The 16747-nt window shown below is 43.9% G+C and overlaps 1 protein-coding gene across 1 annotated transcript in view; it reads right to left on the reverse strand.

Moving 5' to 3' along the window:
* LOC138450289 (B-cell receptor CD22-like) overlaps positions 1-10935 on the reverse strand; it is a 267696-nt gene extending 256761 nt beyond the window's left edge. The window contains exon 1 of the mRNA XM_069604829.1: positions 10863-10935. Coding sequence (XP_069460930.1) covers positions 10863-10906 — 44 coding nt within the window. The 5' untranslated portion in view covers positions 10907-10935. The remainder of the gene's footprint in view (positions 1-10862) is intronic.
* Positions 10936-16747: the final 5812 nt, after the last annotated feature.

Consider the following 16747-nt stretch of genomic DNA (forward strand, 5'->3'; position numbering starts at 1 on the left):
GGGAGCATGCCTGGCTGGATGCTGTTAAATCATTATTTGGTTAGAGATAGTTGTCAATCAAGTAGTACGCAATTCACAAAATCATATCTGGTTATAGATTTTGACAGAACAAAGTAGAATAGAAAAGAATAAAAAACATGTACAATCACCTTCCCTCTTTCACATTACTCTCTTTTTAAAAAATAAATGGTAATTGCTGCCTGCAATTTACCCTTTTCAGATAGCAATTTTAATTGATTACTATGGAATCCACTAATTTAAAACCCACATGAAAATCTCATGCAGATGTTATACCATACAGCAAATATGAGTTCCTCTTTCTGCCCTTTCTCTGACTTCAAATAAAATAAAAATACTCTGAAGTGTAAAAGTGAGGTGTAACAGGCTTACGCCTCTCTTTTGCAGCTTGTAGGGGTCATTTCATAAACAATGCTAATTGCATGGAGGGGCCCACCAATGGTAGCTCTTGCTGCTGGGTCTCTGCATGCAATTTACATCATCGACAATGGGGGGTAGAATGTTGAAGAGTAAAAACAGGTAAATTTGCATTTAGTCTTTCCTTTTGCTCTTCATCTTTTAAACAAATTATATGTTGTCTGCCCCCTGCACCACATGACTCACTAGACGCGGTCCTCCCCTCTCCTCCCCACCACCATGTATAGTTGCACCCCTCCTCTGTGCCCCTCTGTCTCCTATCCCCCTGCCATATATCTATCTGTTCTGTTGTTACCTCTGTACAGCACTCCGTTGCCTTTCGTAGCAAGGTCCACACTCAATAAATGCCATAATAATAATAATAATAATAATAATAATAATAATAATAATAATAATAATAATAATAATAATAATAATACACACTGCAGAAGCAAAAATACACTTTGTAGATGCCAGTTGCAAGGAATTCATATGGTATCATGCCATCATGAAAATCACATACTGGCATAAAATGGAGAGGATTTGCAGGCAGAGCGGGAATTGTGATGCGGAAACATATTTCCCCTCCTGTGTCCCCTCCACCTTCAAAACCTTAGGGAAACTTGTTGGAGCGATGCAGCAAGACATAAATGGTGTTATGCTTTGTTTTTATGCATTGCTTTGCTACTCTGCCAGCTATAAAGTGACCAGTCTGTCTGTGCCGTATTTTTTTGCAAACATGTTCTTGCATTCACTATTCGGTGTTGGGGTTTGTTGGTCACACCTGCATGTTTTCGTATTCTACATCACTGCTTTCACAACGTTTTTCAGGACTGCTTTTGGCTCCTGGTTTGGCCCTGACCTTGCATAGTTCTGCTACACTAGTCCAGTGCCAGAGGGTCACGGATGCTATCATCAACACTGCAGTCAGAGCACTGCAAAGCAAACTTTGTAACAGTCAAATCCAAACAACATTTCCACAAATTTTTACAATGGTAATACTGATCAGCAAATACACAAATCACACTAAAAATAGACCAGGAAGCAAGCTTTCGTAATCAGGTACCTTTATATGCTCACTTGAAAACTCCAGCACACCATGAGATATTTACAAGTACAAGGTATGAGAAAACATTAGGAAAACATCAGCCTATATGTGTCTTTTGTAACAATTCAAACACACATGGTTTCTAAAGCTATGCCCTGAAGCACTTTCTAAAATGTCAGCAAACCATGGCAATATGCAGAGAAATCAGTACCTTCACATTGGATTTGTGCAAAAGAAACAGAAAAAAACACACTTTGCATTGGAGAGAATAATATTATTTGAAAAGCAACACAATCTCAGACACCGCTCTAGTACCCTGCCCATGTGAAGAACCTGCCCAACAACCAAAAGATGCAACCACGCAGTCTTAGAGAGAGAAAAACACAATATGTAATTTCACATTATAACATTGGGAAATAAAACAACTCTATCCTTTGCATGTTATACACTCCCAAGCCAGGCAATTATTTATCTTTTCTTTAAGTGAAACTATTAATAAAACAGCACTTGGCACAAGACAAGCATTTGTTTTATCCGTAACCTTCGAAGTGAAACTGACAGCCTTAAGCGCTCCTGCGGAATGCCCTTTTCTCATTATTGTATCCTTTTGCATGAGAGAACACAGCTGCTCTGCGGTAACTAAGAACAAATGTGTTTGTGTCCCCCTGTATTCGTTTTATCCCCATTTTGAACTGCCCAGATTATGCCTGGGGTTCTCCTAATTGTTTCATTCTTCTTGTTTTAAACCCATACTCACCAAGAGCCCTGTGAGGTGGGGATTCAGCACGCACGAGGAGTGCCTTTCCGTCTCACATGCACACATTCTCCCACTCCCAGCTCTCAGCTGCCTGCAGGAGGACAGTGAGGTCACCTGGCAGCCATCTCACTCCTATCTGCAGCCTCTCTCAGCAAGCCTGCCGTTCTCACAGCACACTGAGCCTCGACCCAATTTCTTTTCTTTCCGTTTTTCTCTTTCTCCCCTTCTGTCTCTCTTCACTCCTTCTATAGCCAGCCCCTTATTGTCTTTCTTCTTTGGCTTATAAGCTTTTCCCTCATCACCTCCCCCTTACCTATATCTTCCTACATAACCTTTACTGCTTTTTCCCTCATTCCTGAATAAATTGTGATATCATGAATATCACAAATGTATCATGAATCATTTCTAGACAAAATACACCCAAACACCACTATAGCCCACACCCAGTAACTTTCCAGTTCTTGTGATTCTCCTTCCTCAATGACCCTTATACAGCACTCTTCTCCAGCCCTGATGAAATGTGCTACATAGCTTCCTGACATGCTCTTTCCCTTTTTCCTGTTTGAACAAAGAAGTTGTCTCTGCAAGAATACATTTTGCTGTCTTATTGCACTCTCAACATCGTGGTGTGAATGCCCCTGCACCCATAGCCTGCAGTGTGGACTATGGTCTAAGCAACCCCATTCTAATTACTAATAATCACTAGTATTAGTCTTTTTAAGATTAGTCATAAGTAGGGTTAGTATTTAGTTGTGTTAGTTGTTAGCATATTGCACTACACTGTACTAAGCTAAATCCCAAATCACCCCTTCTTTAGTGCCTCATATCAGTCACAGACCAAGCATGTCCCTCAACATTAGCCCCATTTGTGCATGGTGCAAATTACCCCAATTGAAGTCGGTGGCGTTGCTGAAATGATTGTATTGCTGAAATGTGTCTACTAATCATCGCAACATCATCTAGCAAACACGTTATTGAGACCATTTCCCCACAATGATTAAGGCACCCCATTAAGGGTTCTGGCCGGGCCCTCTGACTGCTTAGTCAGTATGTCCTGCTCATAATTGTTTATCAGGGAACTTACTTACTGAAGGTTTTCAGGGACAAACAGATATCCCTACTAAAGAAGTTGGTGTTTGTGGTCATTTAAGGATGTGGGTGGGATGGGGCTACTCAGCCCTCAATGCAGATCTTTCACATCCCTTGTTTCCTTAGTTCTCTTGCATTCTCTAGTACTCCCTCTCTTTTCACCCTCAACCCCCATAGATGGCCTTACTCTCACAAAAAGTGCCGTCCAAGCAGCTAATGTACCAATATCTATCAACACTCAAGTAACACATAAAGCTTGCTTCAAAGCTGCTGTGTACATTTACAAGAGGTTACACCAATGAATGCTTACTCTCTGCATGAGCTGCAATGGCCACAATGCACAAGCCACAGATACACCTAAGCCTAGGTCAATCCAAACATCACACCTGCAGCCAGGCTGAATGCACTTAAATGGGTATGCTGACACCACACAGGGTGATGTGAGGGACCCAGTATGATAACTCTGAGTTGCACTGCACTTGTCAAAACAAGCACTACTCATCTTCCACCCCACTCCAGCACAAACTAGTTGCAGCAACACGCTTGCAGCATCAGTTCTGAGCTACATTACAAGTGCCGGTCAATACAAACAGCCAACACACACCCAAGGCACAATCCATGCAAACCCTAGACTCTAGACAAGGGTACAGCACTGAAAGTATTAACAGTGATAGCTATGCTGGGTAATGCCGCCGGGCCACCCAAGACGAGGCCAGGTAACTGATGTTACATGGCAGCAGGCTCGAGAGAGGGGCAGCAGCCCTCCTCCAGGGTCGGTGCCCCTCTCTGTCTCTCAGATATGGGAGACAGTCAGCAGGGTCTGGCACATGAAAGCGCAGGAAGGGTTAGGTAATAAATACCTGCCATTTTCTTCTAGGCAGGATTGAAGAGAAATAGATTTCAGTGTCCCTCCATACATCCCGCACAACAGCATAGGTATGCCTGCTGCATATTGGTTCAACAGTTAACAGCCCAACATGCCTATGACATTGAACTTAATCTTTTAAGTAAGATCACATTTCATGGCATAGTATATGTTCCGTCACACTGTCAGAAACAGTTACGGTTTACCTGATATCTAGTTCTTGGGAATGATATTGAGGGGACATCTGACTGAGCAGTCTGTCAATGGATCAACGCAAAAGACATTACCACAAATCTGCATGTCTACTCTGTTTCTGATTTGAAGGATTCAAAAGACAGATACGTTCCCCATAGGACTATATCAGCAGCCTACAATACATGGTTTAAAAAAAGAAATTTTTTACCAGGACAATCTAGATAGAGAAGAACGGATTGCCATGAAAAGTCTGGAAACTGACAGATCAATAACTATTAAGCCCGCAGACAAGGGAGGTGGCATAGTCATCTGGGACACATCTGATTACAATACCGAATGCCTACGGTTACTAAGCAACCGTGACGCTTATTTACCTTTGGCCCACAATCCCACAAAGGACCTCCAAGATGAGATCACAAGCCTCACACAACATGCTCTCACGCAAGGCTGGATATGCGAAGACGAAAAGAGGTTCCTCAACAAAACCAGTCCGCGTATCCCGGCTTTTTACATTCTTCTCAAGATGCATAAGAATTCCAAACAACCACCTGGAAGACCGATTGTTTCAGCCTGTGAATCCCTCTTGGAACCCTTGTCCTTATACACAGATTTATTTCTGAAACCATTTGTAATGAAGATGCCGTCCTACCTTAAGGACACTACTAGCACAATCAATTTACTTGATAACATTGTCCTCACCACCGACACCCTTTTGGTCACAATGGACGTTGAGGCCCTTTATACATCCATACCCCAACAAGAAGGCCTTGAAACGATACGTGACTTTTTTAACACAAGAGCGGACCAAGAATCTACACCCACTAATTTCATTCTCGAGTGCATTAGACTTGCAATGTCAGAAAACGTCTTTATGTTTCAAGACCAGATCTACAAACAGGTGAAGGGCGTGAGTATGAATGCTACTTTTGCCCCCGATATTGACAATCTCTATATGGCCCTGTATGAAGCAAACTATGTCTTAACACCAGAAAATCCTTTCCAGGATCACATCGTTCTATGGAAAAGGTACATTGACGATGTAATTATCATCTGGCAAGGGACACCTGCTGAACTACAAGATTTTCATACATGGATCAATTTGAGAAATACCCACATCAATTTTCCGATGCAGTGGGACCACCATCACATAGACTTCCTTGATATTCACATCTATAAAACGGGAGACCTACTAAAAACTGAGCTCTTTTGCAAGCCAATACTTTATTGCACTTTACCAGCTACCATCCAATGGGCCTCAAGTATAACTTACCCTATGGACAGTTCCTACGTATTCGTAGAAATTGTTCAGAGTTGGAAAAGTTTCATCTACATGCAGAAGGATTAACCCAACGACTCATTGAAAGAGGCTATCCAAAAAAAGCCATCAACCAAGCGAAAAAAAGAGCACGATACACTCCCAGAGAGATCTGTTTGAGCACAAAACCAAAAAAAGATCTGGGTAGACTTGTGTGTGTCACCACTTTTGGACCCTTGAGTCTACTGATCCAGAAAACAATTAAAAAGAATTGGCACTTGGTAACCCATCCCGGCACATCGCAGCATGTACCATGTTTCGCATTTAAGAAAAACAGGAGTTTAAAAGATGGTCTCGTCCATACTTTCATAGAGCCACCCTCCCAACCACAGCGCACACTCTGGGATCTACCACCTGTCTCTGGACACCATAAGTGCGGCCAGTGTGTCGCCTGCCCTCTGACCCTACAAAAGAAATCATTCGAACACGATAAGGTGCAATGGACTATGAATGATTTCACCAATTGTAACACCAAGGGTGTTATATACATCATACATTGTCAATGCAATCTTCTATACGTGGGGAAAACAGTACGTGCAATTAGAAATGTGCATTTCCGAGCATCGTTCCTGCATCAGGAACAAAATACCAGACAAGCCCCTAGTAGAACATTTTACTAGTAAAAATCACAAAGACACAGATTTAAGGTGGTTTGTTCTTCAGAAAGTGAACCCGACAAGGAGGGGTGGGGATTTGAATAAAACATTGACTCAGTTAGAGCAACAGTGGGTGCACAGACTTAACACCGTAAATTCTGGTTTAAACATTTTAGTGGAATGGAAGTCTTTTCTTTAAACCATCTTTGACACACTTGAATGTCCATTGTAACACTGTTCTCAAAAATGTTGTGTTTTGGTTTCTTGAACATTCATTTGTTTAGATATTTTTACATCTAGACCAAATTATGTGTCCGGTATGCCTACTAGAATGCTTTTCCAAAAAATGCTACTGTTTTTTTGGTTTTCTATACATCGATTTCCATCCAGTCCAATTCTTATGTCTCTGTGCACATTTAGTGAGCATTTTGTTGCGGCTCTCTTTTGCCATCTATTTAGGATAGCGGTACAATGTATATGTTCTTTTGCCCACGGCTGGTATTTAATCAGTACATTCTGTGGCTCTCTATGACTATGCAATTATGTACCTGCACCACGTGCCCTGTATTTAATATTGCTTTACTATTGCCTATGCATTCCAAGAGTTGTACCTATTAATGCATTTTGCGGCTTTCTATGACTATGCAATTATGTACCTGCATTATGTGCCATGTATTTATTATTGCTTTACTATTTGCCTATGCATTCCAAGAGCTGTACATATTGGGCCCATTTTCTAATCATGCGCCGACTTTTCAACGAATTTGTTAACATCCCATGAGGTCATCTTACACTCTGTTGATGCATGATTTTTTTGTATGAGTCACATGACGGTTACCATGACAATCAGTTGGCTAATTTTAGCTCCTAAATTAATTTTTAAGACAGATGTGTATCCCATGTGCCCTCTAAATTGATTTATTATCACTATGCTCCACCAGTTTGAGCGCTATACATTTTTTCTCTGGCTGCTCCATTTCAGCCTGATCCCAACATGGCTGCCATATAACACACTCATGCAGCCTTGGCAACAGCTTTTTCCCACGCTGTGCAGTGTGCTCCTTCAGTCACTCGAAGATGCCCCGCTCTCTGCACGCAGCCTTTTGACAGCCTCTCTGGCCCACCACCAAAGGTAAATTCGCCAGCATGGGCACTTTTAGTTCCACATGAGCAGTCGTTACATTCAGACACTTAAATGTGACTTTCTGTTTACTTGCAGCCATACCTTTGATGGCTGACCGCTTTACAACACATTGGACCTTTTCACCTGTAGTTATTCGGTGAAAGGTAAGACACGCTTTATGCTTTGTGTACATTTATATTTATTATGAACATAACGGTTGGGGTTTAGACTCACTCCCCCGCCCCCTTTTTTCTGTTTAACACAACAGGAGTACCTAGAGACCAGCCCAGTGTGGCGTATGGATTTCTAATACAGCGCCTATCAATTGCTACATAGGTAAGCTGTGTGTTTTCTATTTTGTGACTACACATTTTTGATTCAGTCAATTTAAATTAGTTCTGCGGCTCATACACCCACCTGATTGTGATCTCCCTTCCCCACAGCTTAGACGTCCCGTGTACAGAACCTTGTCCTGATGATGGCCGTCCCAAAGATGAGGCTCATTTAGCCCAATTCTAAACGGCCGAAACACCTGGTGTAGACATACTACTCCCCGAATTCACAGCACATTGATTGCTGTTCACACATGAAAAATATTATCTGTTGCCTCTTAGTTGTTTTACGTTGTCTTTAGAATTCCGCTTTGCATTGTTTCACAATTGAACTGTGTCTGTTTTGACAAACCTTCACACAGGTTGGGTTTGTTGCACACACACCATTTTCAACTTTGTCCCGAGCATTGGTGGTAAATGGTGTTTTAAAGCATTTACGTTTATGTTCTGTTATGGTCCAACAAACCATTGATGATGTCTATTCTCTCTGTAAATTGTGTTGTTGTGTTTTTGACTCATGCAATTACAACATAAAAAGTCCTCTAGAGATCTTTCTCTATGATAACAATTTCGAAGAGTCATTTTTTCAAACCAATTGTGGGAGCCCTTCGTGTATGAGTACCCTTGAACCTATTATTTGGTGTATTTTGTTTCTGCAATACATGACATACTGTTATCTGCTGCTTCCCTTGAGTCCAGTTCAATTAAAGAAAAGCTCCATTGCGTCTGGTCTGCATCCAACATCCTGTTGGCAGTCTTAGCATTTATAACAGGGAGCACGAGAGCTTTCACTGTTAACATCCAGTTTTTAGTTACATCTTGACTTCCATTTTTATGACAATCTGCTGTGACACTGGAGGGAAATGCATACAGTTGGACTCATGCATTTTATGCCAAGCCACAATTTAATTGGATATTTTGTGGCACAGAGGGAGCACGGAATGGAATTTCCATTTTGACCTCTCCCATCCAATCTCTTCATCTCTCCTCCATACAAATAGACCAGAACTTAGTTCAGCAAGATATTTTCATGCTGGTGTAAATGCTGGGGATTTCAATGGAATCCGCCAGCACTTTGAATCAGTAAAAAAAAGCAGGAAGATTCCATTTGAATCCATTTCAAATGCTGCCTGCCATGCATATATGATAGGGGGCGTTTTCATAGTTTCTACTGCAAAGTGCAAAAGGGGGGCATGCAGGTGATTTTCCCTTCTTTTTACATCTGCTTTTGCACTTCATAGTGCAAAAAAAAACATTACATAGAGGCTACATGTTGGCACATAAGTGCAAACGAAGGCTGGCCCCACTGTCCAATTTACAGGAACTTGCAGCATAATATCCCATGGCTAGAACTCATGCCTCCAGGATTCCCACTCAGCAATTTAACTAGTGAATCCTACCCCATCCTGTGAACTCTTTTTTCAATGGGATGGGGGAGGGGTTCAATAATGGTAATGTTGTTCGGAGCTGACTGTCACGAAGTTTGCTTTACAGTGCTCTGACTCTGGTGTTGATGGTAGCAGCTGTGACCCTCTGGCACTGGACTAGTAAAGCAGAACTATGCAAGGTCAGGGCCAAACCAGGAACCAAAAGCAGGCCTGAAAAATGTTGCCAAAGCATCGTTGTATGACACACAAACATGCAGGTGTCAGCATCCCACTTAATAGGAGCCCCAATGCCCTTTTCATAGCGCTGTTGTGGGGCCATAAATTGTCATAACTGCCAGTGCTAGGAATCTTTTGAATGTCAGTGAATTGTGTACTAAAATTTAAAAGGGCAGGCGTGTGTGTGTGTGTGTGTGTGTGTGTGTGTGTGTGTGTCTAAGGGGGGTGGGGGTTGTTAGGGATTATCACAGTTTAGTGCCAAGACAGGGAAAGGAGCTGCCTTTTCTTGAGTCTACTTTCTTCTTTATTATTTATTGGGCCACAATATGACATTGCATTGCAACAGAAGGCCAGAGAGGAGCCTGGCATCCGTGCAGGCAGTGTCGGGAATGAATTTACCTGCTGGGTTCATTTGGTGCAAGACAAATAATGGAAGCCAGACTAAGCCAGATTGATGTGTTCCCCGGCAGTCGGCACCCAGAAAGAGTCGAACAGCAGCATTTTAATCCTGGGGTAATGGAACCAATTGGAGACCCAGATTACAGCCAGTAGCCAAGTCTTGAAGAAAGCAAGGTGTTTACAGCTGCGACACTTGTTGAGAAAGTAGAGAATGCAAACGTGATAGTAGCTGTCTGGCCCATGAGGCTCCCCTCTGAGAGTCTCAAGCCTTACCTGCCCTCACGCACCCTGAGGTCTCAGGACCAGGCCAAACACGTTCAGGCAAGATTCAGGCTGGCTAGATACGGAGGGACAAGCTTTGATGTGCTCGCGCCCCTGTTATCTAGAATTCCATCTCACCTGATCCCAAAAAAACTCAAACTATGTCTGAATTTAAAAAAAGGTTGAAGACCTACCTGTTCAACGCCTCTTCAATCTAAGCCCTCCCAACCCCCGCCATACTGACTCTGACCTTCCTGTTGTCCTGTTTTGTTTTCTATGTGTGCCCTGAGGCCCTTGGACAATTTGGCCCGTTACCAAAAATGTAAATAAATAGATAGCTTGACTTGGAAGAAACAGGAACTGACACCAACAGCGATGGAAGGGCAAGATCGCGGCTGATGAATAATCACAGATCTTTTAACAGACTTGGCTTGGCTGTGATAGGTGTCCCAGGCCAGAGTTGATATTGAGTCTGTAATTTGAAAAACAAAATAATGATATCTTTTGATACAAAAAAAGGAGTGTGCTGAGAGATGAAAGCTGCGGGTCCTCTGCTCCAAAACATTGAACCCTTGAGCTACCTTCTGGTACACTTTGAGCTTTATCTTTTACAGATGTATCTATAGAGGGTCATCAGGACAGAACAGTCCGGAAAACGTCTGCAGATGTTAGTTGACAAACATATATTTTTTCCGCCTTAACTCAGCAAAACATACATGTGGAACTCGTTGTGTGTGTAGCGAAAAGGAGAAGCTGCTGTGCTGTGCAATAGACAAAGACGCACACACATTCGCGAACTGCATTCAGAAGAAAATGATATAGGAACAAGATAAACGAGTGGTGGCGAATGAGCGCTGGGATTACCTGTCCAGAAGTCCAGGAGAGATGCAGCGCAGGCAGCAGCTCATGAGATGCTGCGTGGGAGGGACAACGTGTACCCAGCCAGGGCGTCTAGTGTGCAATGAGGAAGTGATGCTCAGGAAAACGACAGTGTGGCAAGACTCACAGCGCATGAGGTCACGGGGAAGCCCGCCAAGCACAAACTGGAACAGATCCCGGTGGAAGTGCTAGTGGACCAGTTCCTAAAGGCTCCACCTGGATATAGTGTAAGCAGTAAACTGTATATGAGAAGAAAAAACCTGTGGCAATCATCTGTCTGGCAAAATAATACCAACTGCCATTGTCCATAAACAATTTATGCATGGCTATTCTTCACAATTCTTTCTAAATGTAACACATGACTAATCTTCACAAATCTATCTAAGTGATGCATGGCTATTCTTCACAATTCTTTCTAAATGTAACACATGACTAATCTTCACAAATCTATCTAAGTGACACATGGCTATTCTTCACAATTCTTTCTAAATGTAACACATGACTAATCTTCACAAATCTATCTAAGTGACACATGGCTATTCTTCACAATTCTTTCTAAATGTAACGCATGACTAATCCTCCCAAATCTATCTAAATGTGATGCAAGGCTTATCTTCGCAGATCTATCCAAATGAGATGCATTGCTCATGTTCCCAATAGGTCTATTGTAACATATTTCCTGCATCCAAAAATACATTTGGGTGCAACGCATTTTGTTTCCCGCAAAATGCATCTAAATCCTGCATGACGTCTGCCCCAGTATACATGTAGGTGCAGCACATTTCCTTCCACAATTCAATGCAATGGCTAACTATGAAGCAGATCACAATGGCTGACTATGGGGGGGGTTGCAAAATTCAACTCAGAGGCTAACTATGTAAGCGCTATTTACACAGTAGTAGTAGTGTAAGAGTGGCTGGGTTTCTGGAGCACAGTAATGGTTGTGCTTCCCGCCCATATCGCCTTACGATGGCTTGTTATAGAGTGTGGTAACGTTCAACACAAATTAGGTATGGTGTGGAACACAATGGCTTACTATGGGGTGCAGCGTTGTTATAACACAGAGTGCAGCAGGGGAATATAACAAGGCTATACCAACAGTTTGGATGTGAAGTATGGCTACCGTATGTAACTTAGGTCCATCTAGAGTATAGCTATCTTACACACTTAGACTGAGAGCCAAAATGGCTACCTTGCACGATTAAGCTAGATGATAATAGGTAATAAGAGTGGTGGGGATTTACTGGTGTAGAGTAATGGCCGTACTGCCTGCCCCCACACCACTGTTATTACTAGCTTGACTGTGTCTAACATTTCACTATTGAAATCCCAAAGCCCTCCTTGCCTAGCAACTGAATCAGGCACAAGTGGGAAGGGATGCCATCCTCCATTGCTGCACAAGACTAGGGACCATGCACACATTTTGCCTGCAGAGGCACCACCCACTGCATTTCTCTCAGAAGGAGATGTTCTTAATGAAAATGGTTTAGTGTTGCAGCTCTAAAGAGTAGGTTATTGGCAGAAGAGCCATGACCAATCCCTTATGTTAGAGGTGCAGAATGTTATTTATGTATTTATTTTCCCAGCCTGGCACTCCCAATTCATCTTTCCCCACCCCTCCGACTCCATTTGCTGATAGATCCTAAGATGACGATCATGGTGGTGATGAATCTGGTGAAGGTGACGGAGGCCAACAAGTTGACTTTCGCTCATGTAGTTGGAAGAGAAATAAGACATCTATATCTGTGAACGTGCTACTGTGTCAGCCTCTGATGTCTCATTCGCACCAGCCGGGTGCTAAATGTTCATTCTCTTTACTGTGACTACCTGCGTTATCTTAAAACCTGCCTGCTAGCGCTAGCGACATAAAGCGCCTACCGAAATGAACGCCTTTCTCCTCACTTCTGTGACTGTAGCTCAGCACTACTTTGAGGAACACAACGGTAACGGTAAAGTCGCTGCAGGAAAAGGATAGCGCGAGTGATGAAATGCCTTATGAATGATGCGCTTAGAGGAAGTACAGCAGAAAAACAAATGGGTGTGCATACCCTTAAAGCGAGAAACAGTTGTTAACAGAAATGTCTTGCATTATTCATTTTCCGGCCAATCTGTGATATTACACAATGTCTTTCGCTGTTCCATTAAAGGTTATCTCCAGCCATACGCAACATTTTCGCCCACATCATGGGGATATGCATGGATGTTGGGAAGGCCATCTATACTGTGTTACAAGAAAGTCTTGCCTCTGACTTAGTGACGCCTGCTCTAAAAGAGACCAAGGCCCTCCCCAGCTTTTACAACCAATGTTAAAATAACAGCCCGCAGATGGGGCCGAGATTCGCTACGACGTTTGAAATGCACAAGGCTGGAAATAGATGTGCTCAGCATTCGAATGTGTGATTTTTAAACTGCAGAGGGAAGCTGTGCTTTAGGTGTCACTTTGTGATGTATTAAAATCTGCTGGATTCCTCTTTTACACAACCTCTGAGCATAGTGTCTGATACGTTTGTGGGAGAGTGTTGGTGTGTGTGGCTGGAGTGAGTTGTAGCTTACGGCCAGTCCTCTCTTAAAGATATGCAGCAGTAGGGAGAGCTTGTGACTATCAGCTGCTCAGTGTCACGTGTCCCAGTGTATCATGGCGAACGCTCTGTTATAGGGTTGGCCATTGTGTGGAAGCAAGGGCTTCTGTGTAAGCGGGAGGTAGATTGAGAATTATGCCTCAAAGAATTCCATTTGCCTACCTGCCTGTGGAGGGAGGGAGGGAGGGAAGGAAGGAAGGAAGGAAGGAAGGAAGGAAGGAAGGAAGGAAGGAAGGAAGGAAGGAAGGAAGGAAGGAAGGAAGGAAGGAAGGAAGGAAGGAAGGAAGGAAGGAAGGAAGGAAGGAAGGAAGGAAGGAAGGAAGGAAGGAAGGAAGGAAGGAAGGAAGGAAGGAAGGAAGGAAGGAAGGAAGGAAGGAAGGAAGGAAGGAAGGAAGGAAGGAAGGAAGGAAGGAAGGAAGGAAGGAAGGAAGGAAGGAAGGAAGGAAGGAAGGAAGGAAGGAAGGAAGGAAGGAAGGAAGGAAGGAAGGAAGGAAGGAAGGAAGGAAGGAAGGAAGGAAGGAAGGAAGGAAGGAAGGAAGGAAGGAAGGAGTGTTTTCTGGGTGTGTGGGTCTGCCATTTCTCCCTTGATCGTCTTCTGGAGGGGCCCTAACAACACCTTTTGCCCCACTATTGCCACCACTCCCTCCCAGTCAACTCTGCCAAGGGGAAAAATGCGGTTAGTCTTGGTGTGTGTCTGTGAGTGATAGAGAGAGAGAAAGACAAGAAAGCGAGAGGGGGAGAAAGAGAAAGAGAAAGAGAGAAGGCGAGAGAGAGAGCGAGAGAAAGATTGAGAGATCCCTACATTTTCTGAGTGTGTGTCTGTTTCCTTTTACTCTTCTTCTGGCAGGGCCCCCGTATCACCCCTCACCCTGCCATCACCACCTCTCCCAGAACTAGTTGGCTCTGCCAGTGGGAGACAAAGTAACCATGGTTAGACTTTGTGTTTGTTTGTGTGAGAGGGAAAGAGGGAGAATGCGAGAGAAATAGGGAGAGACAGAGAGAAAAAGAGAGATAGGTCTGTATGCTTTATGTGTGTGTGTGTGGCTCTGCAATTTCACTCTTGATCGTCTTCTGCAGGGGCCCCAACAACACACCTTGGCCCACCATTGCCATAGCTCCCTGACAGTCGATTCTGCCAAAGGGAAAACGTGTGGCTACTCTTGGTGTGTGTGTGAGAGAGAGAGCAAGAGAGAGAGCGAGAGAGAGAGAGAGAGAGAGAGAGGCGAGAGAGACAGACACGGGGAGAGGGAGAGAGAGAGAGAGAGAGAACGCGCGAGAGAGAGAGAGAGAGAAGATTCCAGCTTCTCCTGTGATAATGAGCTCAGTCCAGTGAGCTGGTCGTTCTGCTCCTCCCCAGGCCTTCTCCTCTGCTGCTGCCCATTTAAGGTGCCCCCCCTTGTTCACGGGGTCCTATTGCTGATGGCCCTCTCCTCTTATCTGGCAGACCAGTACTCATCTGGGTGGGGCTTCCTGGTGTGCTCAAGGCAAACAGTCAACACCTCACCCGAGCCGCAACTCACAGAACCGGCATGATATCACCACATAGCCAAGAAACCGCTTGTAGAGTAGGAACTCCAGGGACCTGATGAGCAGGGTTCACTGGCGGGTTGTACCTGATCACCCCAGGTTGCAGTAAGCTGTTTGCTATGGCGCTTTGAGAAGTGCTGGTGATGTTCACTGCTGTTAGGTAGACAGCTTTACTTGGATATACATCATCATAAATAAAATATACAATTACCCATCCTCAACCGGTAATACAATGCAAATGATCAGACAGTCGCAATGCAATAGAACACCTCATTGGCGAAAATTAAAAACCATCACCCATTGCTATTCACGACAGCCAACGTGCTCCTAATAAAATGAGCTAAATGTGTTAAAATGTTCACATAATCACAGTTTAAAATGTAAGTCATGGCATCCTTACCTGACCGTAATCAGTTTTTAATAAAAGCAGGACTTACCCACTGCTTCCTCAATGTGTTCAGAAATGTACAGTCCAAACTTTTTTCTGCCCAGCCACGTTATTCTTGATCTTACGGGGAGTGCATTTAAGCTAGTCATGAATATAAGTCTTCGGTATTTAGGGGGCTTAGACTTAAGTACAGTGGGGGAAACATCCGGGGGTCTTGGTAATGGAGAGTAATGTTTAAATTAATTTAGATGTTCCCCTCTCTCTGGTAAATCATGATAGTCCTTTTTTGCTGCTCTCTGCTTTAACAGAGAGCTGCGCTGACTGCGGGATAATTTGCCCAGTACCTTCACATCCCCTATCTTTCATTAAGTTGATTCCATGTTGTACCAGCTCTTTGTTCCCTTACCTGAGTTAAGCACTGAATCATACTGGGCAGACACAACGTTCCTTTTTAGTGGGGAATTCAACTGCACATTTAAAAAATATTCTAAAAACCTCCTTTGACTTTGAAGAGATAAATGTACTGGGCCTAGTTAATGTCTCAGTGCATGTGTCACAACGCGACCCAGGACACTGTGGGAAAGATGGAGGCTCACTTAAGCACCTTGCGGTCCTTTTGCCGTTCTAGTCTTTTCTGGTCTTTTTCCTTTAAAAGGTAGCCACGCCCACAACGCCGTGCATTGCAACTCGCATTGTCAGCATTTCGCTAACATCACCTGCAGTGCCACTCCTCGAGCTTGGACCTTTGATTCTTTACTCTGTAGTACCTTGCCCGCTTCTGCTTTCCCTGTGTCTCGGTTCATTCCGTCTCGCAGCCTTCTGTCCGCTCCCTCGTATCTGCTCCCTCTTCCCTCTTGTGCTGGGTTTCCCACTGTTGCTATCCTCCGTGTCCCTCCACTATTTCTCTCTCGCTTGCTCTCTCTATCTCTCCGCTTGCTCTCTCTCCCTCTTTCGCTCGATTCCTTACTCTCGTTCACCCGCTTTCGCTCCCGCTCGCTCTCTCTCCCTCTTTCACTTCCTCTCCCTTTCTTGCTCACTTTTGCTTCTGTTCGTTCTCTCATTTTCCACTCTCTCTAGCTCACCTGTACCAGCTCTCTCTCTCTCTCTCTCTCTTACCTGCATATTAGCTGATACCTTCCCTCCGGACTGCTCTTGTGCAGCCTCCGCTTCAGTTTACCTTGAACGCAGTGGAATCTCTTCCCATCCTTTCCGACATCAGCACACCTCGTCCTGATACACTTGGACTTTAGTGCTGCTTGCTGCATTACTATTCATCGGCCTCCTCCACTTCCGAAACCCTCCCTGTCAGCAAGGACTCGCCATCTAACAGGGTTTTTTCTGCCGTCACTGGCTTTTTCCCTGGCGTCAAGGGACTG

Source organism: Ambystoma mexicanum, chromosome 1p (assembly GCF_040938575.1).
Source record: "Ambystoma mexicanum isolate Mex_15411 chromosome 1p, UKY_AmexF1_1, whole genome shotgun sequence".
Lineage (NCBI taxonomy): Eukaryota > Metazoa > Chordata > Amphibia > Caudata > Ambystomatidae > Ambystoma > Ambystoma mexicanum.